The sequence below is a fragment of the Python bivittatus genome, unplaced genomic scaffold (assembly GCF_059951505.1).
Source record: "Python bivittatus isolate LINGU-HERP-01145 unplaced genomic scaffold, Pbiv_v1 ctg000350_np1212, whole genome shotgun sequence".
Lineage (NCBI taxonomy): Eukaryota > Metazoa > Chordata > Lepidosauria > Squamata > Pythonidae > Python > Python bivittatus.
In genome coordinates this window covers 42843268-42867962 of record NW_028277074.1, presented here as the reverse complement: position 1 = coordinate 42867962, position 24695 = coordinate 42843268, and the positions used below count along the sequence as shown (strand labels likewise).

Here is a 24695-nt window from a genome sequence, read left to right as displayed (position 1 = left end):
ACAACTGTGTAGGGCAGTTTGAGCAAACCAGCTAGTCATGAATTGGTCTTAGTCTTCCATGGATGATCTTTTCCCCCAGCATGCCAATGCTGTTAAATATTCAGGAATTCTTCATAAAAAGCAGCTACTCCTGAAATTTTTGTTTAACTACAAGCAGAGTTTCCAGGAGCCCTTGTAATGAGATGGCCAGGACATCCTTCAATAGCTCTCCCCATCCTCTGCCACCAAGGACAAGGACTTCTGAGGCCTGTCTGGGAAACTACCATTTGTGATTAGTTCTGATGACGGCAGCGAATGTCTTTGACTCTAGAGCCAGAGATGCAGGGAGGACTCTTTCTGAAGTAAAGCAGGTGGCTACCAGAAGAGGCCTGCACGCCGCTTCCTGTGATTAAAATGTTTCCTGTGACTAAAGCTATATAGAAAAATAAAAGAGCTTGTTTGCCCAAAGTTTTCTTTTACAATCTCAGCAGAGTCCAGAGAGTGGGTACGTGGTTAGAGTGTCTTTAGGAGCAAAAGTAACGGTGAGGTGCCTGGGCAGAATGGACCCGTTCCGGCCTAGAATGGAGCCCTGCCGCGAAAAAAGGTTAAACAAGCAAAGGCGCAGAAGGAGGGCAAACCGCAAGAGTCGCGCGCAGAGTCTTAAAGCTGTAGAGCCTCCGCACCTTTACCCTGCCAGAGCCCGCCCATCCCGCCTTAGCAACCGCGCCGTCTCCAGCGTCAACGAAAATGGGGCGGCTGCCTTCAGCAGGACGAATAGCGGCAGCGCGCTGGAATTCGCCGGGCTTGGTCGTCACAATGGGACCGAAGCGGCCTGATGGCCCGAACCAGGTGAGGCGGGGCGCCCGCGGAGAGCCGCGCAGGGGTGCTGGCAGCCGCCTCTGGCCTTGCATGGAGGATTCCCAGGATGGGTGGAAAGCGGGCGACCCGGCTGGCCGGCTAATTCCATGATCCGCTTCCAGTCGATGCACCCCGGGGACTGAGTTCCCCCCCTTCTATGGCTACGGGGCCTCGGGGTGCGAATGCCAAAGAGCAGCTTGATCTAACGGAGCAAAAATGAGTGAGAACACCCGCTTTTCTTATTACGTTTTCGTAGGTGCTGCACTTTTTGGTTGTGTAATCCTTTGATTTTGGGAGAAAATGCAAACATTCTTCGTTGGAAGTTACAGCATCCCAAAAATGTAGCTAAGGAATTTTAGAGGTAAGATAATCGATAGTTCCACGTGCTCTCCATTGCCTTCTTGCCAATCCCTACAACATGCAACAAAGGGCAGGAAACTACCAAACCATGACTTGCACGCATGCTTTCCTCCTGTCCTGTTTCTGAAATGGCTGAAGGTAAACAAGATAATTTCTCTCAGCATAATTCTGCAGCTACTGGACATTTGCTTTTAGGGGAGACTTTTTTTCAGAACAGCCTGAATCTGTGTATCCGAATTCAAAATTTTTGCTCTATATTTATTAGACCTTACTCCCATGTTAATTTGCATAGACTTTCTCCTGAAAGATCTTGCAGTTCTGTCAGGATTTTGACCTGCTGATGACAGCAACGGCAAAAGCCTTTGGATCAGACTTTTGAGAGTCCATCCAGTCTAGTCTTATGCGTCCACAGAGTCAACCAGAGGTACTCAGCAGCATGACAGAAGGTTGATGGCCCTTTTCTGCTGTCACTTTTCATCAGAAATGATGTCAAAGGCAGAACAAGACTTGCACCCAGGGCTACTCCAAGACATCTTAGTATCCGAGGCAGAAGTTGATATTCAGCAAGCAAAGTGTATAGTACCAGGGCTAGTGACCATCTATTTACAGTGACCATATTTTCTTGGAAAAAAATAAAGGACAAACCTGAAAAAGGGGCAAATCTGAAAGAGGTTGATAAGGATAAAAAAATTTAATTGTTTTTGTTCATAACTTTGGTTTACAAAGGAAAATTCAAGAGCAAAACCAAAAAAAACTTTACAAAAATGCATATTTTAATAAAAAAATATCTAAAATCAAATAGAATATGTAGATTTATTTTAAAAAAGACAATTCGATTTCCACATTTTTCACATGATGTGAACGACTATGCATTAAGTGGTACCATTTGTACAGTAAAAGTTAAATGACCAGAATAAAGGACAAAAGTGAGTTTTTGAAAAATAAATCTAAGGGACAGCTTTCTGAAATAAAGGACTGTCCTGTATAATAAAGAATGTATGGTCACTGTACCCCTATGGCATATGAAGGGGAGTTCCCACAAACATTGTATTCTTTGTTCCAGCTCAAAATCAGGTGCCTCACTCTATTTAATATAACAAAGGGTTGATCATGTGCAAACTTCCTGTTCAAATACATTCAGAGCCTTCTTGCAAGAGAGAGAAAAGAAAGTTCCAGTGTTTTTCTCACTTTATGCCATTTGTTAATTTCAATTTAGTGTGAAGATCAGGGAATCTAGTGTGTTGAACAACAACTATGCAGAAATCTTAGTTTCAGTTTTTTTTCAAGTAGGTTTTCCATGCTTAGGTTTGTGCTTTCCCCCAAGAAATATAGTCATAGATTGCATGTGTTGATTTAGACTGGATTCAAATATTGCAACAAGCCATGATTTGTATAACATGGTTTGTGAATTAACCACAACTGGCTAGATTCCCAGAAAATTATTAAATACAAGATATTTTAACTTAGAATCATATGCAGTCCAGGTTGTGGGCTGTATGTAAGATGAATGGGAGTGGTTTTTTCATCATCATCTGCACATGGAAGTTAGTTATCTACCTTAGAAGGTCACTTCCCACTGGAGGACTCCGTTCCTTTTGGAACCCTGGAATATCAGAATTCTAAAATATACAGAGATCATCCACAGATAAGGAGGCTGTCCACTGCAGACAGTCATGCTTTGTAAATATTTACATGGAACTGAATGCTACATTATTTTCACAACTGTTTCCAGATTTGATAATAGCCTCTTTCTTCGCTTAAAAATATAAAACTCTGTGGTTACAGAACAGTTTCTTTCCTGAACAGCTCAGAAAAAGTATATGTAAATGGAAGAATAACATGTATCGAGTGGCTCTAAAAGAAAAAAAGAAAGTGATTAGAAATTGTAAAACCATCAAAATCACTGCAGCTTGAGGAAAGGCAAAGATACCTAGATAAATAACCATGAAATGGTTTGTTTTGAGTTCAGTATTTTCAGGTTCATTTCAAAAGTTTATAAAGAGTTCACTCAGCCATTTTTTCTTTCACAGGGGTGGGGAATATATAAGAACGTCCTTTCTTGAGCTGTAGCTTATCCTGATTGTTAAGATTTTAACAGATACAACCATTTGTGCACACCATACACTTTAATTATACAAATATAGAAAGGATTCCGCGCATAAAGCTGCAACAGCCCCCACCCCAAAACACTGTAAAACTTGTGGAGTTACCTATGTGTAGCTTTTTGCATTTACAGGTAGTCCTTGCTTAACGACCATTTGTTCAGCAACCGTTCAAAGTTACTACAGTGCTGAAAAAATGGACTTACAACCAGTCCTCGCATGATCGTAGCAGTCTGTCCATGCTCATGTGATAAAAATTTGGGCTTTTGGTGACTGGCCTTCATTTATGATGGTCACAGTGTCTTGCGATCACAAGATCGCCATTTGTGACCTTCCTGCCAGCTTTCAATAAGCAAAGTCAATGGGGAAGCTGGCAGGAAGTCGCAGGTCACGGTCATATGAGGTCCTTGCTTAATGACCTCATCCAGTTAGGGTTGTTAAGTGAGGACTACCTATATCATCATCATCATCATCATCATCATCATCATCCTGTCTTTTTTATATATAACTCAAGATGGCAAACATACCTAATACTCCTACCTCCCATTTTCCTCATAACAACAATCCTGTAAGGTGGGTTGGGCTGAGGGAGAGTGACGAACCCAAAGTCACCCAGCCAACTTTCATGCCTAAGGCAGGCCTAGAACTCACAATCTCCTGGTTTCTAGGCCAGCAGTAATATATTTTTCTATGTACAGCCAAGTCTGTAATTCATTAGTTAAATCTGTTTCTCAGTAGTAATTTCACATTCTGTGTTAAAGCAGGGCTGAAAAGGATTCACAATGTACCTAGTACAACCCTCTGCCATAAGGTTAGGTCCTTTGTCTATTTAATGCTAGCTCTAATGACACAGACAGTTTAATGCAAAACGGGACTTGAACAGAACTGATTTCTAGCTTCCTACTATTCCCAAATTTTTGTTTGAACAGTAAAATCCATCACAATTTCTAGAAGTGATACTTTTCACCATTGGCTGTCATGATCTGTTTGAGTGAAGGATGTAGGGAGGCCAGAATAAACAATGGTCCTTAAGAAAACCCAAAGACCTAGTAGCCCAAGAAGAAAAAACAGGAGTCATCTACAACATACAGTGTAAGGACTGTAACAGCCCCTGTGTAGGACAGACAGGCAGAAGACTAGCAGAGTGCATCCATGAATACCAACTAGCAGTCAGAAGACATGATGAAAATTCCTTAATCTCACCACACATGGACAGACTCAACCATAGTTTCAACTGGAAAACTGCGAGCATCCTAGACCAAGCTAAATCCAAAAACATTGGGGAATCCCTGGACGTTTGTCATTCAGACACATACGCCATCAGTAGACACATAGAGATAAACCACATTTACATACCATTCAAAGAGACAATAAGAAAGCTAAGAAGGAAACAAAAAGACCAGAACACATCCTCTCTAGCAGCTTACACTCAGATAAGCAGGGATTAACACCAGACAAACAGTCAAGCAGAAAACAATACCCTAATCAAGGAACTACCAAGGAGAAAACCACACCCCCACCAACACTGGCAGGGCAAGCTAGGAGCAAACACCTCACTCACTGACATTGATGATGTTACCTAGCTGGGTAATGAAATGTCTGCAATCAAACAACCAAGCTCAGAGAGCACCAAGGACTCTATAAACAATGGTCTTGTTTCATGCATTTGCCAAATCATACAATGTTTGGTTTGAGCTTAGCATATAGTGTGCAAATTGTTGTTTATAGAGCATTGTTTATGACTTAGTGTGTTGTATGAGTCTAGTCAATTGTCATTTGTTCAGTATGGTCCCATGCAACACGAAGCATAGTTTAGCATTCACTATTGATGAGATTAATTCTTGGAATGGTGCATGGCAGCAAGCATTGCTGGTAGCAGTTTGCATATTCCTCATTTTCCTGCCTGGCAACTCAGCCCCACATTTGTTTTTGCCAGGAGACAAATTATTTGGTGCTAAACCAAAGAGTAAATGTTTGCATGTGCCCTTTATTGTATATATACATTGAGTTTTTTGTGTATTAACTTGTTAGCACATCAGCCGCTGTATTGTAAATGGTTGTCAAGGTGACTGTTGTGATCTGGATATATAACAGATGCCATATAATTGAAAAAGTAGGATAGAAATGAAAAGGTTGACAGGCTGAGTGATTGAAGGATTAACAAATAGGGAGCAGAAAGCCAACAAGAGTTTTTGAGTTCTAGTCATTTATTAGCAAAATGATTTTTCCCACTTAGGCTACTGAAATGCAAACAACTGGGCTGAGCTTTTGTGTAAGCTCAATCTAGATGTGGCACTGAAAACAAATTCCTAGGTTTGAAATGGGCTTGGATACATCCTCCCCCATTTTTTATTTTTTTAATTATTTTGTACCCGACTGTGGTAGATACTGGGCTTCTGGTGAAGCCATAATCCAGGACTGAAGTCTGCCATCTCTGACATGGAGCAATTGTGAACAATAAATAAGTAGAGGCCAATCATTTCTTTTGAATATGGCACCCATAATCCCTGCTTGGAGTTCTGCCTCCTGTTTCCCTGTGGTTGGATTTCCAAAATATACATCCTAAAATGTGGTTTACTAATTAGTGTTGTGAAAACTCAGAGAACTGGATTTAGCAAACTATAGCTTGGTTAACCATGCTATAATTAGCATGCTATAGCTTTAATTAACCAAATTAAATGATTAGGAGATGATTCAGTTTAAGATGGGTTAGAATTTTGCTGGAATCCAGCCAATATGTCTGAAGGTCGAACCTGAAGGAGGCTTGGATTGGGGGCCTTTTGGCTCTGATGAAGGATAACTTTTGATCACTGCTTTCAGTTATATGTATTGTTCTGTTGGAGTCACAGTCTTGGAATTTTTTTACTGCTACCGTTATCTGAATTAACCAGTTCTTTATTGGTTTAATTCATCTTGTTGATATCATTTCCTAAAAGTTAAAGAGACTCTATCTTTGGCTGGTGTGGGTCTTCCGGGCTGTGTGGCCGTGGTCTTGAAGTTTTGTTTCCTAACGTTTCGCCAGCACCTGTGACCGGCATCTTCAGAGTGCAGGAGCATAGACAGGAGCAGTTCTCTCTGTGCCCAGGGTGATGTGACCCTTTTGTGGGCACAAAAGGGTCACATCACCCTGGGCACAGAGAGAACTGCTCCTGTCTGTGCTCCTGCACTCTGAAGATGCCGGTCACAGGTGCTGGCGAAACGTTAGGTATTTATACCCACAAAAGGGTCACATCACCCTGGGCACAGAGAGAACTGCTCCTGTCTGTGCTCCTGCACTCTGAAGATGCCGGTCACAGGTGCTGGCGAAACGTTAGGAAACAAAACTTCAAGACCATGGCCACACAGCCCGGAAGACCCACACCAGCCATCGTATGCCGGCCGTGAAAGCCTTCGACAAGACTCTATCTTTGTTGATGTCAGTAAAGGACAGTGAAGACTATAGACAAAATTATTAGCTAAAATTGCCAGTTTCTCTGCTCCCAGAAGGCAGGCAATGTGGTTAGCACAGAACAGATATAACATAATTCAAATATCCACCTTCTACATAAAAATCTTGTGGCACCTTAAAAATTAGTAAAAATTACAGCATAAGCTTTTATGGTCTGCAAAAGTGGATTGTAATTTGTGAAAGCTGATGGCATAATCAATTTGTGAGATTTGAGGGAGTCTTTCCATTTATTGTTATAGAAATCAATAAATGTATAAATACTCTTTTAAGTCTAAATTTGCTGAGGTAGCCTTGAATGAATGGTATCAATATAATAAATTATATTTATTTTTATTGGTGATTTAAGAGGAATGGAAGCACAAACAAAAAATCAGTGTGATTAGAATGACGGGCAACGTGGGTAATTAGCTTGCTTGGAGTGAACGTGAGTATCCATTAAATACCTTATTCCTGAAATTCCTACTAGACATGTTTAGTATTTTTTGACATGCTTGAAATAGCATTATATAATAGTGTCTTACAGCAATGGCTTTGCAAAGAAATTATTTTACATGCATGGCTGTTTGGATATCCATGTAAATAGCAAGTCATGTTAGCAACAGTGCAATAGGGTAATGTCTGTCTCCTACTATGGCTGGAGGGTATCCTTGGCAGAATTACTCATTCCATTCATTCCAACAGGCAGGACCAAAGAATATCTTTGGCAATCCTTGCAGGGTAGTAAAGATTAAGCTCCCCAACAGTTCTTCCATCCTTCCTGCTCCAGGAAGCAGGCCACTTGCAGGCGCTCCCAGCTGATCTTGGCTTTTCTTTCTCTGCATAGAGTGCCATGGCCTCTGAAGACCAGGAAGTCCTTCATTATTCCTGAAAATATTGGACGAGCTTTCAGATGTTTAGGGCCATCGTTCTCAGGGCTCTTGGGCTCTTTGAACAAATGGCTTTACCAGGAGGCAAACCATCCACTCACGTGGCCTATCACCCCAAGGACTATCCTCAATGACTAATTAGTTTGTTAATGGGAGAAGTTCCCTGTGCTGCTTTGCCTGGGTTGGTGAAGTCTTCCTTAATTTATTTGAGGAGCTAAGGGACCCAGAGTCAGAGAGGTTGGAGCAACAGAGGAGAACAGCATTTTTCTCTTCCTTCTTAATCAAGGCGATCACCCTCCATCTGTATTTTTACTATAGGGAAGAGATGTAGTGCTTGTCAAACACTCTCCCTTCATTCCCAGGGATCACTTGACTACAGAATGTCCCAGGAGGGTCTGCCCTCAAAAGAACCCAGAGATAGCAGTGGAAATCCTCCTTTGAATCTTCACTCTCTTCCCCATGAAGGCCCAAAAGAAAAAGAAGCACCAACACATGCAATCAGTTGAGGCAGGGAAGAACATTACCTTGGCTGGTAGATGGATTCCCTGGATGCCAATGTTACCAATGACTCTGACTCCTCCAGGCTTTTAGAGAGGAGGGAGAACCATTGGAGGACGATGACAACAAAGAAATGGCCCTCTTGGACTCTTACTGTATATAGCACTTCTTGTGCAACTGTTTCACATTTTGGAGAAGGCCCACAAGATTCACAGTCACAGGGGAAACCAATCCCAGCGTCCCACCAACCGGTGGTTAGACTCACAAATGTCCAGAGTCTTCTGTATAGTGTCACATCAAGCAGTGGGAGTCAGGCGGCATACAAATTTAAGAAATAAATGAGTATCTCTTTGCCAGGCACACTGAGCAAGAATAATCAAGACCCAGCTATAAATATAGCCCTTCCACTGCAGCCAAATGCTACTATATTCCCTCTCCACAGGCTCTGAGACCTTAAATGTCCCACTAGTAGATGTTCCAGTAGCTTCCTTGATTTCAAGCACCGCTTCAAGGAATCCACTTCTTAAAATTAATGGAAATCTTACCTTTTTTTTCAGGCTTGTGCTGAAGCCTGTCAAACTTGCTTTAATGAATAGCAGATGAATGTTGTCCTGCACAGGGACAAAAAACACTTCTTTCTACTCATTTTTGAAGAATGCACAGTCTTACCTTTTAGTCCCCAAACTGGCTGGGAAGTTGTTCTCTACTGCTACCAAGAGGCTCCCCCCAAATCTTGGTTCTGCTTGCCAGAGGGAGTAGAGGTACAACCCAGCTAAGAATATCCTTCATTCACAGTAGATGTGTCATAGTCCAGTCTCTGTGAAAAAAGCAATATTGGCCTGTTTTGTTGGAATCAATCAAGGATAGAAAGTATTGCATGGTGACAGAAAGAACTAGGAGAGGAACAAGAAGTGTGAAAGACGAGAAGACGATGCAATAAAAGGAAGTAGGGAAAAAGGAATTTTGGACACAGAAGGGCAGAAAAGAGGAGTACATGAGGAAAGGGGATAATCAAGATTGTTAGAAATACCTTATCTTATTTAAAGGGAAGCTGTATGTGTGGATGGGTAAAACCAACGAGAGAAAATAGACAGAAAGTTTCTGGCTAATGCAAGTGGAGCAAAATAGACAGAAAGCTTGAAAGCAAGGAACTAAGGAAACAGTGAATGCAAATGCAAGGAATTTAAAAGACAAGTCTTTGAGAAGGCAAGACTGAGCGGAAACCTTCTGTGTACTGTAAGCCCAAAAGAACAAGTCGGTGTGCTTCTGGCCAGAAGGAAGTGGATAGGGGAGGAAGTCTTGGATGGTAAAGGACTGTTTCCTAGAAAGTAAGGAGAGATTCTTTCATAGAACAGCACAATTTCTGCAGAAATCTGGGGACAATATGTGGAAGAAAATGTATATGTATGGCGATACTTCAGGATAGCACAATGGACTGATCTGGTATATATACATACAAGAACACTTCCATGTGTAAGGATACCTCTACATATATGGAAAAGAGGTTGGGTGGTTTTCCACTAAGATATGTTAACCAAAGTCCTTGTCCTTTATTCCAGTAAAAATAAAATTATTTTTGTATCTTCTGTACCATAATCTCTAAGATTCCTACTATCATTCCCTCATTTCAGTTTCATCCCAAATAATTTCATCTTTTTTATTTTTCATCCCACTCAGTCTGCCAGGGGTCTCCTGGTTTAGCCCTTCCCTACCTACTTTTGAAACCATCTTTTCCCATCAATATTGTTTTGTATTTTCCTAGCCTCTTTTAAATGTCCCTTGCTCTCTTTGACTACCTACGTACTTTGCAACTATATTTTTTCCTTCTGTACATGTTTTACAGTATCATTTTCTCACCCTCATTACTGCAGCACTCATGCATTTTTTCTCACCCACAGCCTCTTTTATTTCATAAGCCAACCAAGCTTCCTTTTTTATGATTCTCATTAGCAAACTCTGAGGTACTCTGTAACATAAGCAGCTTCTCTTTCCTTATGTCTCTTTGCCATTCGATTAATCTGTTGTGTTATACTTCTTCATACAGGAGTTGTACTTTTGCTTCCTCTTGTTTTTTAATTTTTACTCTATTTTTTTTCATGTCTGTCTTTCTTCCCAAGGTCCACTCTTGACCTTCCAAAAAATTGTCCCATACCCTGAATCACTCAACTTTCTCTCAGTCCCCCATCATAATCATTTAAATCATGCTTATCAATGCTTTATTTCTCCAACTGTATGTAGGAATAGACCAATCCTTAAACCACAAATTAAAAAACAACAGGACTTTTTCTGAGCAGATACACAACAGTCAACACTTTAATTCATTCTTTGGTCTTTGGAAGGCCCAATCACTTTTTCTTTACTCTCTCACATCGTTCCCATCCATTTGTGTCACCTAACAGAATATTCCCCCCGACTTCATTCAGAATGTTGCACAATTTCCCCTCAAACTCATTATTTCATTATTACTATTCACTGAATTGTAATATGAATCTATCACCACCCTATAAATTCCCATTTTCATTTGCATCAGCAACAATCTAGATGACATGAATTCATACTTTCTGATATATATTTTAGCCCTTTCATTCATAACTAAATCTACATCTTCATTTCCCTGCATGTATTAATCAGTTGCACAAGATCTGAGGTAATGCTGATCAACAAATATTAAGTTGTCCAAATAAAGTATATCACAATTAATTTACTCCTATATTGCATTAATTAGATGTTATTGTTTTGGCAGATTGGCTATTCAGTAGTTTTACTTAATCAAATTGCATAGAAGTTTCAGCAGTTTTCAAAAACTTACGTTGGAGGAATGGAACAATCAGCCATTAATATGATGGCTGAAAGTTCTACGATTTATAGTATGTTGCAGGGATATTACTACTTTTACTACTGAGTACTTTGTATATTAGTGACAGCTTTTAAAAAAGAAAAGATAAATTAATAGCTAGGGGACATCTAAATAACTTTGCTATAGATAAAGCTTATTTCCCTTTACAGAGGCTGTTTTTGATGGAAAGTCTAAAAAAGAGCATGAAAAATCTCATTCACTTGTTGCTTTTGAGAAAGCCATGGAAGCAAAACAAAGGAGGACAGATGATGTTCCGTGGGACTTGAATGTGCAACTTCTCATTTCCTCTGCTAAATGGCTTCAACTTCATGGGCTCAAGAAGAACAAGCTGACCTTTACTCAGATTTTTTCCCAAATTGGATTCCAACACAAAGAAGGTATTTCCAAAACATGACCATGGAAAGCTATCTCATTTGTCTTTTGCTTGTTGAGATGTTCACCTGTTCCTTTTGTTAATAAGCAGCAACATGTATATGGGCTTGCAGCCGTATTCTTATTGCAACGTCTTACTTAGGAGTTACTACTAAGTAAACTTGTGACAGACTGGGGTGCAGAAAGAATATACATGATGTAAATTATACATGAACTTCACTTTTATATTGTAGATTATGTCTCCATCTTGGGGAAGCTTGTGTCTTCACGATATGCAAATGGTCTGTATCGTCAGTACAGGGCAGTATCCGATGGCAAGCTCTATAATGTAAGTGTGATATATTTATATTTTATTAGGGTAACTAATTTCTTCCTTTTCTGAAAGAGAATACGCAGGCAGAATGAAGTGGCTTAAGCATAGAACTAACTTGTGTCTAGCATGTCTGTTGCTTGCAAACATCTGAGGAATCTTTGAATTATGGACTCGGGAAAGGCCATCTCCTAAAGTAGAGCCTAAGGCACCAGAGCAAGATGTAGCTTCCCAAACTTTTCCCAAATTCCTTGGCTCTATCTATCTATGTGATTGGTAGGAGTCAAAACAACTTGATAGCACATAATAAATCATTCAAATCTAAATAAAAACAGGGGAAGCTCTCCAAAATAGCTTGGTCTTTAGCAGCTTTCAAAAGACCAGAAAAGAGGGAGTTATCCTGATCTCCATAGACAGACTGTTCCACAATGTTTGTGCAGCAGAAAAGCAGCAGCTCCTTGCCCCCAAACTCCTGAAAATATGGGATTTGTAGCACTTCTCCCTGCTAGATCTAATTTGGTTGGGCTGAAGCGGGATAGTGAAGGTGGTCCTGAAAATATCTGGGTGTCAAGTCACGGAAGTATGGGGGCTCCTGCATTTTGAACCAACTGCAGTTTCCAAATATTCTTTATTGGCAGTCCCAACTAGAGTGCATTACAGTAATCTAGATGGGTGATCATAAGGGCATAAGTTACTGTTGCCAGTTCCTCTTTGGCAGCATTATGGCTGGCATTAGTTTGATCCTGTGTACAATTATTCAGCAGATAATACTGTTACAAATTCTTTTCTAAATCAGCAGTTCCTCTTTCGATTACATAAATTCAAAGGATGACTGTGCTGGAAAATACTTTTGACATATTTTCACAAAAACAAACACTCTTTGGCCATTCTTGGTCTATATCTAAATGTTGATTGGGCAGTAAATGCATGTAAGTTAAAGGGCATTATAATTCCAAACATTTGCACAGCTTATTGCCCACACTAGTCCTGAATAATATTTCTTTGTTTTGGGCAATGTGACTAAATACTTCTTGCAGAAGAGTGTCTCCAATTTGGCTCCTTATTGGAGAACTCAGTTTAATATGTCTTCAGCAAACATGGAGCATGATAGGCCCTTATTGATTGGAAGGAAGGAAGGAAGGAAGGAAGGAAGGAAGGAAGGAAGGAAGGAAGGAAGGAAGGAAGGAAGGAAGGAAGGAAGGAAGGGCTTTTACATTTCTTAGCTTTTCCGGTCACTATCTTGAAATGTAGTATTCTTTTTATTTAAATACAGCTGACAGCCGAAAAGAGCCTTCTGCTTCATTTTACAAATTGTCTAACTAGAATGATTGAACTGTACAAACAAAGAATGGAGTGGCTAACTACTGAAAGTCGGCAGATATTTGGAGTAATACAGGAACCGAATATCACTATTGCTCTGGATTTTGGAACTGCTTCTATAAATGAGTTTACTCTCTGCCGAGAAGCACTTTCTATGGTCTTAAAGCAGCAAGTGGCCCAAATTGATAAATTTAACTTAATCCGGTAAGTTTTCTGTGCTTTATTAGTGAGATATGCTAAAATTCTTTACCACTGTGCTTTAAATGGCAACCAGCTATTTGGAAAGACATGTAAAGTATAAATAGCTGAGGAAGAGAGTTGCACGTTCTTTATGTATCTTTTAAACTATTTCTGAAATGAGAAGAGATTCTCGTCTGTTAATTAGGCATAATAAAGGTGAGCAACTCTTTGCCTGTGATGGGAAAGTGACCAAGAAAACTAGCTGGAGAGGGGGGCAGCTCCCAGAAGTTGGATTACTGCCTTCTTCTTCATTTGTACAGTGCTTTCTCAAAGACAGGTGCCAGACCGTGTGAATGAGCAGAACTTTGTCACTAATGTGCAATTCTATCTGAGAGTCTGAGGACATGCTCTGGACATTTGGCACCCCGATCATATGTCCGTCTAGACATCAGAGAATATCCTTGTCTCTTCTGCTCCTAGGAATTCCCAGACTGAAAGCTGGACGGGGACAATATATGTATTGCTTTCTCTTGGTCCTCATAAGAGGATAATGGAGCATTTCCTCCAAATATTTTAGTTACTTCCTTTGCAGGGGGGCTCAGGATCTCATGAAATGGCAAGAGAAAGCTGTTCCTGTTACAAAGGACTCTATAGAAGCCGCTGTTGAATGGCTCTGGACGATGGAATACCTACCAGCTGTTTGCCACACCGGATCTACAGAAGCAATCTTGGAAGCATTGTTGGATCATACGGTAATTTCCTATTTCCAGAAGTCTTCAGTTAGGACTAAGGATACCCCACTGAGAGTTGAACTGCAAGAACTACAGGAATGAATTATGAAGGGCCCAAGTACTAATAAAAGAACACGGGGTTTATTTAAAAGGAATTTCTTTCAAGTTGGTCTGCAGGCTGAAGTTTACCAATAACAGATGTACATGACAGTATCCTGTTCTGACAGCAGAAGCTTTGTTTCTAACTTCCCATGGAATAAGGGTGGGGGGAGGGGAGAAATATTTCTATGACACCAAGGAGCTTTGAAATATATAGCCCTGGTTGGAATGATCCCTTTTGGTATATTACGTGGAAATATGCACAAACATTTTTTCTGTGCATGCAGTCTTTCATGGGAACATCAGTTTTCCTAGAAAGTCTAATTAGAGTGGTGCATAAAAGATTGTGAACCTTTTGAATGTTCAATATTACTGCATAAATATGACCTAAAATGTGATCTGTTCTCCACCCAAGTCCTAAAACTACAGAGATAAAGAGAACTTCATTAAACAAATTAGTGAAAACCTTGTTTGTTAATTTATTTATTGAGTGAACCAAAGCTACATATTTGTGTGTGGCAAAAGTATGTGAACCTTTGCTTTCAGGAATTGGTGTTCCCCCCTTGGGCAGCAATACCTGCAACTGAATGTTTTCTATAACTGTTGATCAATGCTGCACTTCGGCTTGGAGGAATTTTAGTCCATTCCTCCCTACAGAGCAGCTTCAACTCAGGGATGTTGATGGGCTTCCTGGCATGAACTGCTTGCTTCAGGTCCTTCAACAACATTTTTATAGGATTAAGGTCAGGGTTTTGACATGGCCATTCCAAAACATTAACTTTCTTCTGCTTTAACCATTCTTTGGTCATGCTACTTGAGTGTTTTGGATCACCATCTTGCTGCATGACCCAATTTCTCTTGAGCTTCAATCACAGACGGATACCCTGACATTTTTTGGTAACATTTGTTGGTACAATTCAGAATTCATAGTTCTACCAATGGTGGCAAGCCGTCCTAGTCCAGAGGCAGTAAAGCAGGCCCAAACCATGATACTGACACCACCATGTTTCACAGATGGGATAAGGTTCTTATGCTGGAATACAGTGTTTGCCTTTCACCAAACATAACACTTTTCATTCAAGCCAAAAAGTTCTCTTTTGGCCTCAGCCGTCCACAGAACATTCTTCCAGTAGCCTTCTGGCTTATCCATGTGGTCTTTTGCAAACTGTAGATGGGCAGCAATGTTCTTTATTGGAGAGTAGTAACTCTCCTTGCAACCCTGCCATGTACACCATTGTTGTTCAGCATTCTCCTGATGGTGGTCTAATGAACAGTGACATTCGCCAGTGCAAGAGAGAACTTTAGTTCCTTAGACGTTACTCCTGGGCTCCATGAGAATTACATGCCTTGCTATTGGTGTGATCTTGATTGGACAACCACTCCTGGGGAGAGTAACATTGGTATTGAATTGCCTCCATTTGTACACGATCTCCCTGACAGTAGACCGGTGGAGTCCAAACTTCTTGGAAATAGTTTTATAACCTATTCCAGCCTGGTGAGCAGCGACAACTGTTTTTCAGAGGTCCTCAGAAATCTCCTTTGTTCGAGCTGTGACACACTTCCACATACCTGTGTTGTGAAGATCAGACTTTGATAGAAAGCAGCCCTCTTCCCTGTTAAGTATGGAGGCTATAAATTCAGCACCAGTGGGGTTACTGGAGATTAGTTCATTGAGCACTGGCATCCATTCCTAACCACAATGAAGCCAAAATCAGAAAGCATGCATTGTAATGACATGACGCAGGTTCACATTTGGGTGATAACACTTGCATGCAAGTATGCAAGGGCTGGTGTTTGCATCACAGCATTGTGACACGTATTTTCTTATTTGCCCCTCTTTGCCCCTCTGCAGATGTCTATGCCATAGATTGCTGACACAAAGAAGCCAAGAATTACATTAAAGCTGAGGATCACACAAAATTATATTACAGACAGGGAGATCACTTTGTTCAGACAATATCCAACCCGAAAGAGGAAATAGCTTGCTGTACTTCTTCCACAGAATTATAAGCATAGTAAGTCCAGAAATTGTAAAACACTCTGGTAACTCAGCATAAGGGAGAAACATAAAAAGAACTGAAAGTTCTCTTTTCTAGGAAATGGAAGAATTAATTAATTAATTAATTAAATTTATCAGGCCACCCAACTTCATTGTGACCCTAATGGTGCACAATATAAAAACCATTTAAAAACATAAACCAAGGAACAACAGGCATCTGGGGAAAAAAAGTCTTTAAAAAGACCAACATAATATGAATCTTCTCATATAAGGCCATGTGCTCCATATCAGTCAGTGAAACTGGTTTCCTAGATAGAACATGACAAAAAAATTATCACTGTGTCTAGAGCCTAGAACCTAATCACTCTTGCAACACTGGTTGTTGTAAATGTGCACTTCTGTAGGCATAGGATACAGTTCCTGCATTGTCTGTTGTAATGGAATTTGTTGCCAAACTTCTAGAGGGCACCTGGTTGAAGAAGTTGACAAAAAGACAATTCATTCTGTGGAGAAAGAAATAACTATAAGTATCATATAAAAGAGCAGCTGATAAATCATCGGAAGTAGTGCTTTGTGAAGTGAGTAAAGTCACCTTCTGAACTTACTGCTTGAGCAATGAAGCAGATGCAGCTCTCAAAGACCCAGAAAAACCACTTCAAGCCCCTTTCCCAGGCCTCCAGGCGTATGTGTACATGCTGAGAAGACACTCCCACTAGGACTGCTGCTGAAATAAAGGATAGTGATCCTCAGAAAACTAGGCTAAGGCCTTGAAACTTCAGAATGTCTTCCTCGATGCTTCAAACAATGAGTTCAGAGGAAATTTTTCAATTGCTTTGCAAAATACCTCTCCAAATGGTTCTCACAGTCCTTGTATGTAATATTGATGCCATGCAGATGTCAGGAGCTATTCGTTTATGCAACAGGATCCAGCCAATCTTGAGTTAATTCCAATTCCTTCAAGTGACAGGATCTTCAAACAGCTCATACAAGGGGCAATGCGGCCACAGAATAGTCATTCTTCATCCTTAGTCATAAAAGCGTTAACTCATATTCCATGTAACTTTATCTTCCTAAAACTGATCTTAGCCATCATGAACAGTTATTTGTGTTCCTAAGCCTGTTTTTTCCTGAGAATAGATGTCCTGGGGATGTATTATTTCAGTCCACAAGTGATATCACTTGACTGAATGTTCCCTTTTAGAAAATAGTTATCTGCTTTCAGAATGCTACAGCCCATTTTTCTTTGTTGCCTAGTTTTAATATAAAGTAATTCAGTAATGTGAGCCCTTACCTTCAGTCTGCAGTAGTATGTCCAGCCCCCTCAATAATAATACCCCCTACAAGAAAATGTATGCTGGAACTGTGGATATAGTTTATAAAATCAGTACAGTTCTGTTACAAGACAACCTAGATGTTTCAATTAGAATTTTTTGGTAGTTAGGAATAAATATTTTTGCACACTTCTGCTTCTTTTAGCTAAATAGTGGTGCACCAGAATCCTGTTCCATGACTATTGTAAACTTTATTTCTTCATTTTTAAATAAAAAGTGAATTTTCCCACAGGCCAATTTCAACACTTGTGGGGGCAGTGCAGCTAGAGAACACACACTATCTTAGCCTCAGTCGTTATAGAAGTAAATGTGAGCCTAAATTACCTGCATAAACTAAGTACCGGTGATGAGGCATATCTTTTAACATCTCTTTTCAGAGACAGAGTTATTTCTTTAGTTGGGAAAAGCTGAGATTATTTCCTATTAACTTTTCCTCTGTTCTGCCTTCATTCCTTTTCCAGTGCTGGGTAAACTGCATTGCAACCGTGTCTAAGAATGTTAAGGGCTTTTTGTAAAGAGTAGCCAGGTAAAGGGACCAGAAAAACCTGCACACTACCTTTAATTGCTAGCAATTAGAAACAAATACCAATAGTGTACTATTTTTGTATGAATTATTCCTTGCACAATGGATGTTGGACAATAAGCATCCTGCATATGAGTGTGTCCTTGAATGGAACATGTTAAAACTGTGGAAAAAATGGAGATAGAAATCTTACGTGATGGCAGATATCAACGGGACATCTGAAGTTAGAGGAATGTATTTCTGATTTACCAGAAACTAGAAGAATCGCCCATTTCTAACCCAATACTGGGTCTTTTCCTAACGTTACACTGCACCTCATTGTGAACATGCTTTCCAAACAATGAGGGGCAAACATAGCTAACATGTAGTCACAACTCCAACCTTGCAGAAAGATTGAATGTGTTCTTCATTCTGACTGGTAGTGAACAGATGCATAAGGCTTTTGTTCAGCCTATGATGATCTCATCACTACAGTCAGGATGGTGAATGATTTTCTATCCTGAGTAGAAAAACAAGAACAACTCTGTTGGATCAGACTAAGGTGCCTTCCCTTTCGCATAATGACTAGGCAGGTCCCATTGGAAAGGAAGCTAGGAGAGCAATAGATTCTTCTCATAGAAGGTCCTCAATGATTGACAATTGGCAATATATGGCGTTTCAGACCAGGGGCATATAGACATCCTGATGTTTTGTTGAGAAACTTTAATATTTCATTCCTACTTCCAATTTAATGCCAGACAGGGATAAACAAGAGCTCTTGCATGAATTTGCAGCTAGGATAATGTTTCACACTATTTAAAATCAGTGCTGGTTACAATATAAGTCCACATATGAATTGAGCATGAAGATCCATATTGGCAATGTGAAGACTGTTGCATATCTAGCTTTTGCTGACTTTTCAGTGTGCTAGGGTCACTCCTATAATTTTAACAGGTTTTGTCAGTCAAAAAGTACAAAGGCAGTATAGCTGTGCTGGGCATATGGAGCACGTGTAGGCCTTTGGCCTGGAGGTCTATAACTGTTTTTGCTGAATGACTTCAATGGTTTGTCTACCACAGACAGAAGCTGTATACTATTTTGTTGTGGGCGATATGCCAGAATGCACGAAGCACTTGCTCCTACAGAAGATCTCAAGAAGCCCATGTCCAGTCCATACCGTATCTTTCAATGCGAGAGAAGAAGAAACAGTTGCTTTCTTAAAGGAGCTGAGTCAGCTAACCATGGGCAGGTATGAGGTAAATGTGATATCTAATGATGTCAGCTCTATAAATCCATACGAGAATAGGTCCCTCTGTAGTTGCTTAAACTGATGCTTTCTGGATAGATTAGACCACATTCTCCACGTTGTTTTGGGATGATGGAAGCTGTAGTCCAACACAACTGGAATGTATCAAGTTGGAGAAAACTAGAATATACAAATTCTTGGGATAGCACTCATTTCTCTGTAATTGTTTGACCTCCGTGACAGAGCCGATGCTGTGGTTTGCTAGAAAGCCATATTCGCTGACAAGATAATACCGATTGCAAACAATAATTGACTAAGTTCACATATCTCATTAAGCTAAAGTCATACAAACCCCATTATGGCTTAGCATGATGTGTGAAACCAGCCCTAGATAAAAAATAATTATGGCGAGGAGTGGCTTGGTAGTCATTTCAGGGAGGCAATAATGGTGAAGGCTCAACCTGTATTTAGCTTGCTATTGAAGCAATAACTGTCAGATTGTGTTGGAATAATTGTAAGGGTTGTATCTCCTTGGTGCTCTGAGGGCATATCTGTACAGTTATTTCATCTTTCCAGATAAAAACACTTAGAATGGCTTCTCCAATTGGTTCCCTCAGATGTGCTAAGCTGCACTTTCCTGAATTTTCAGGCATGATGGCCTGAGGAGTTGCTACGCTGGCAAGGATTTATTTATTTATTAAATTTATGTGTAGCCGCCCATCTCATGAATGTGACTCTGGCTGGCATACAATAAAAACAAAACAATAAAGACGCATCTTAAAAGAACCATAAAAAAACAATAAGCATGCATATAACAAGACCTTGGGAGAGTGTTTAAAAACTCATACATAATAGAGCCATCTTGCAGGCTCCCTGTTTTCAACGGATCCCCAGGTCTGCTGGAAAAACCGTGTCTTGAGAGATCCCTGGAAGGCCAATAGGGTTGGGGCTAATAAAAAAAATTTTAAAAAGTGGTTGTAAAGCTATGGTTTTGTGGAGAAATGTTAGCAGCTGACTATGCAGTTCTGCAGTTAGAAAGGTGATGTCAATGAACTAACTATGGTTGGTAAAAAAGATCAGAAATTTTCTGTTAAATACTATGGCAAATGCCCTGATTAGCTAGCATATGATAAAGAAAATGAATAATGCAAAAGTGTTGAGTTATATAACTTGATTTTTGAATGACTGTTTTGGCATCCTCTTCTAAATGATGTTCCAGAACAGATTTTATTAACTAGCTGATAAAGGCATGAGGGTACAACATCATGTTGCCCATGTCTGTTTACCAGCTGCTTTGGAATTTTAATTACATTTTTATCTCCCCAAGGAGCTTAAATTGGCATAGACTGTTCTCTCTCTCCTCTATTATACGAACTATGTGAGGTAGGCAGGATGGGAAAAGGAAAGATCCAAGGTCATCCAGAATAACAACAGCAGCAACAGAACACTATTGTTTTATTTTTAACACCTTTCCTCTTAAAGGAGGCTGCACTGTGATTTTGGGTGCATATTGATGTCCTATGATTACAAATTAATATGCTTTATACTTCAGGTTCCATGCATTTGCTGAGAGGACTGATGATGTGTTTGTGATGGATACTTCACTCAATAATAAGAATGAGAAAGCTACCCTGAATTCAAGAAAGCTGAAAGGAAGACTCCCTTTAGGTAAAAATAAACAAAATCAGTGCTACCCATTGTCCTTAAAATCTTCAAAATAGCATTTTTATCAGAGATTGTAGAGGTATATTGAATGAGGAAGAATGTTTGTTTCAACAAACTACTAAGGGAGAAAATGCCAGAATCATGGTTGTTTAACAAGAGAAGAATAACATGCTAGATTAGATGATGTGTGTGTTTGCCCATTTGAACATGAAAAAAACTGACAGATGATGGCCCTTCACCTGTGGAATTTAACCTGACCTCCAAACATTAAGTGATCTAAGTAATTTAAAGCTGAAGTTGAAAAGTATATGAGATAAAATGAACCAAGGCAGGGCTCAATATTAAATAGGATTCTCCTAGAATTATCACCAGGAGCTATGAAAACATAGTCTTCCATCTTACAGCTTTTCCAAGCTAATGCTAAGGTCATTGTATTAAAAGCTATTGAAAGATCCTCAAGAATTTTCAAGGCCACGTTCTTCTGTCTTCATCTAGATGCAAGTCATCCAAGTCAGTTTCTGTGCCAAAACCAGATTTTACATAAGCTCCATTATATTTGCATCTAACACTACCTAGAATTGCTGGCCACTTACTTGCTTTAACTGTTTGCTCATGAATAGAATATTTGCAACCAGTTACATTATCATATAGTCTTCACCTGAAGTGGTCTCACTACTGCCCTGTCTTGTAATAAGATAGGACACTCCATCTTGCCATGAGACATTTATTATCAACTGTAGGGAGTATTGATAACTACTGTAAGCGAGGGTTGAGCAAACTATTAATATACTACACTTCTTACAGCTCCTTAACCATGTCCTCACATCACAATAAGTGGAATTCAGCTCATAACCCAGATTTGCAGAGTCCTCTTAAGTGGAATGGTGGTAGATTTATGAGACTAAGAATTCTCTGAAGATAACCAGGATATTTAATGGGAAAATGAACCACTAGCACACTTCAGATCCAAAGAAAGGTATCAAATGTCATTGAAAACTTGATCAGGAAATTTGATGAACTTTTGATGAAATATTTGGGGAAGAGAAGAAATCAGAAATATTGGGGAAGACTGAGATCTCTTCCATACCACCTTGTTTTCACTCCCCAAACTCTTGAACAGTTTAAAGCTTATCTATATTTCTCCTTACTATGGTAGGTCTTAGTAAGAGCCCCATAACTCCAGCTAACCAGTTGGAGAGCTCTAAGACCCTACTTCCTGTGTTAAATTTATTAAAAAAAAAAAAAAAACATAGTGGGTGAAGCTGACAAACTGCTGTCTGTCCTCTGCTCACTTAAAAAAAAACAACTGTTACTAAAAACTGGAAGTCAGGGGTGGAGAGTCCAGGAAGAGGTGTTCTCGTTATTAGGAAAATGGGTCACTCCAAACTGTATGGAATTTCAGCATTTCAAGTGGAAAGTTGCCCTTGCAGCAAGTTCTGATGCACCACAGCTGAACCAAAATCAATTGGCTCAGTTCCTCAATGTAGATGAGGCACAGGACCTAATGGAGCTTATTCTGGGAGTGTTGCAAATGTTATCTGCAAAAGTACCTGAGAAAAACCACACAAGAGTCAAAAAGAGAGAACTGGGGAAAACACTGAGTGGGTGCACGCTTTCAGTTGAGAGACAGTGTTGGAGATGAACTACAGTTCATACCAAAATGTTTGGATTTTTTTCTAAGGATATGAAGATAAGATCATAAGGTAGCAAATTAAGCCACTGTTCCTCATCCAACAGGAGAGACTCTTGAGTGCCTTGATATGATGTTCTTGCTATGGGCATGTGATTGGTATTAGCCTTCAAACTCCCTAAGGACAGCTTTGCTCAGTTATGGTGATTCCAACAGCAGGAACTTTTCAGATTCATATTATGTGTCTGTAACGTGTATGCACTCAGTACATGGAATACGATGACTTCACACTGATTCTCGTTACGTATTCCAAACTCTCTTCCCACACCCCAGCTGTATCTTTCCTGCATCTTCTGGGGAGAGCTGACCAGGTGTGCTGCCACGGGTCACTTTAAAAGAAATCCTCTCTGCCACTGATTTACCATGGAAGAGGTAAATGACATCCCCTTCCTTCTGTATTCTGACTTTGCGAGAAGGCATTGCTAAAGGCAAGATCACCTTCCAGAATGAGCCCTGCTGATTCATTAAGAACTTTAAATCTTTATTATACAGAGGCAGGTCACAGACTTACAGCTGAAAAGGAAAAGAAAAGAGAGAAGGAATGACAATGATTTTTTGAAGAGGATGGTCTCAGCCAATGGCTTTCTGCAGCCCAAGATCTCACACAAGCACGCACACCAGAAGAAATTTACAAAGCTCCCACTCCATAAAATAAAACAGAAACGCCACAGCAGATGCTAGCTGTTCAAGTTTACTAGATTCCAACCTGGTTGCTTTGGTTGTGACTTTGCAGCCAGCCTCTGAAAAGCAGCAAACAGAAAAGGTGAAAAGGTTCTTGAATTGAACTCAACTTCCAGTGACTGCATTCATGCAGGTTTCTTGGCAACATTTGTGAAGTGATTAGCCATTGCTTTCTCTAGGACATTTTTCAACTTCCCAGTCTAGCCAGCAACCCTAGAATTACCAGATCCAAGAAATAACCAGGACCAACCTTTCTTAGCTTCTAAAATTAGCCAAGGCTGGTCAGGTACTACTACTAACTGAAGCTCCAAAAATTAAACTTGAGCCCTTATGAATGTGAAGCTTGTTAGCTATCACTAATTCACACTCTCTATTATTTATATTTGCAAGAGCACCTTAAATAGTATTTAGTACACAACTATGTCATCATGGTCTGGATTGTAACAGCTCTCTTACAATGGTAGAGCACACAAAATTTTGAAATTTTCTCTAGTTTTTTCTTCTTCCTCTAATGTGATATATGCCATCATTCGCTAACAAAGCCCCTCCAGATTCTATGTAATGGGGGAACCTTTGCACAAAGAATTAATGGACACAAATTTGATATCAGGACTCAAAACAAGGACAAAGTAGCATCAAAGCATTTCAGTATCCCAGGATACTCTATAGCAGACAGTGATTGTTTTGGAAAAACAGGACTTCAGTTCTACCATTGAGTGAGAGGTTGCTGAACTCACATATTTCAAAAGATTTCAGGCAATCCCAGAGGGTCTCCACAAACACAATGAACTTTTAACACATTCAAATTCTTAATTGATGAGGTATTGATAATCTGTCTCACATGCATAACCAAATTATATCCCCCCTCTCTTTTCCTCCTGCTGCCTCACCCCAACTTAAATCCTACATCTGTTTAGCTACTCGGTGCATTTAATGAAGTGAATTGCAGCTCACGAAAGCTTATGCCTTTTAATAAAATTGTAGTTGGAAAATGTGCTACCAGACTTCTTCTGATTTTCAGATGCTTTCCTATTTATTGATACCCTATAAGGGAGAAATAAAAAAATATATTGGAAAAGATTGCAGCACGTTATGTTACCTACCACTTTTGAAATGAATGTAGGACATTCACAAAGCAATTCACTTTGCTGTATGGGAAGAAAAATATGTTATTTCAGTACTGCTTTCAGTTATTTGAGCCAAACGCCCCCTATTTCCTGTGTTTTAGGGAAGAGCGAAATTAATATTTTTTTTCTGAGAAAGTGAAGTGGGGAAGATCACCTGTTTCAAAATAGAGATCATTTGTATATTCTCTAGGTCTGTTTTAAGTGAACATGTAAAAGTTTCCAGAAGAAGAAAGAATTGTCTGTCAAATTGTATATTAATAATAATAATAATAATTAAAAAAGAATTATTAAGAGTGAAGAACAATAAGCAGTTCCTGTTATAAACACTATAATTTCACACAGATAATTTGCAAATGCTACTTATTTAACAACTCAGGCAACTGAATTAGGACTGCATGCTCTTCCCAATTTATTTGGAAGAAGTGATTTGGAGTTTGTGCAAAAACAATACCTCTCTGGAATTCATTAAAGCAG

At 39.7% G+C, this 24695-nt stretch overlaps 1 protein-coding gene across 1 annotated transcript in view; it reads left to right on the top strand.

Annotated features, from left to right (window-relative positions):
• Positions 1-539: 539 nt before the first annotated feature.
• Positions 540-24695, top strand: part of VWA3B (von Willebrand factor A domain containing 3B) — an 84716-nt gene continuing 60560 nt past the window's right edge. Inside the window, 8 exon segments of the mRNA XM_088144466.1 lie at positions 540-786; positions 7094-7171; positions 11118-11345; positions 11574-11668; positions 12924-13174; positions 13743-13902; positions 18892-19061; positions 20611-20726. Of these exon segments, the coding sequence (XP_088000592.1) occupies positions 540-786; positions 7094-7171; positions 11118-11345; positions 11574-11668; positions 12924-13174; positions 13743-13902; positions 18892-19061; positions 20611-20726 (1345 nt within the window).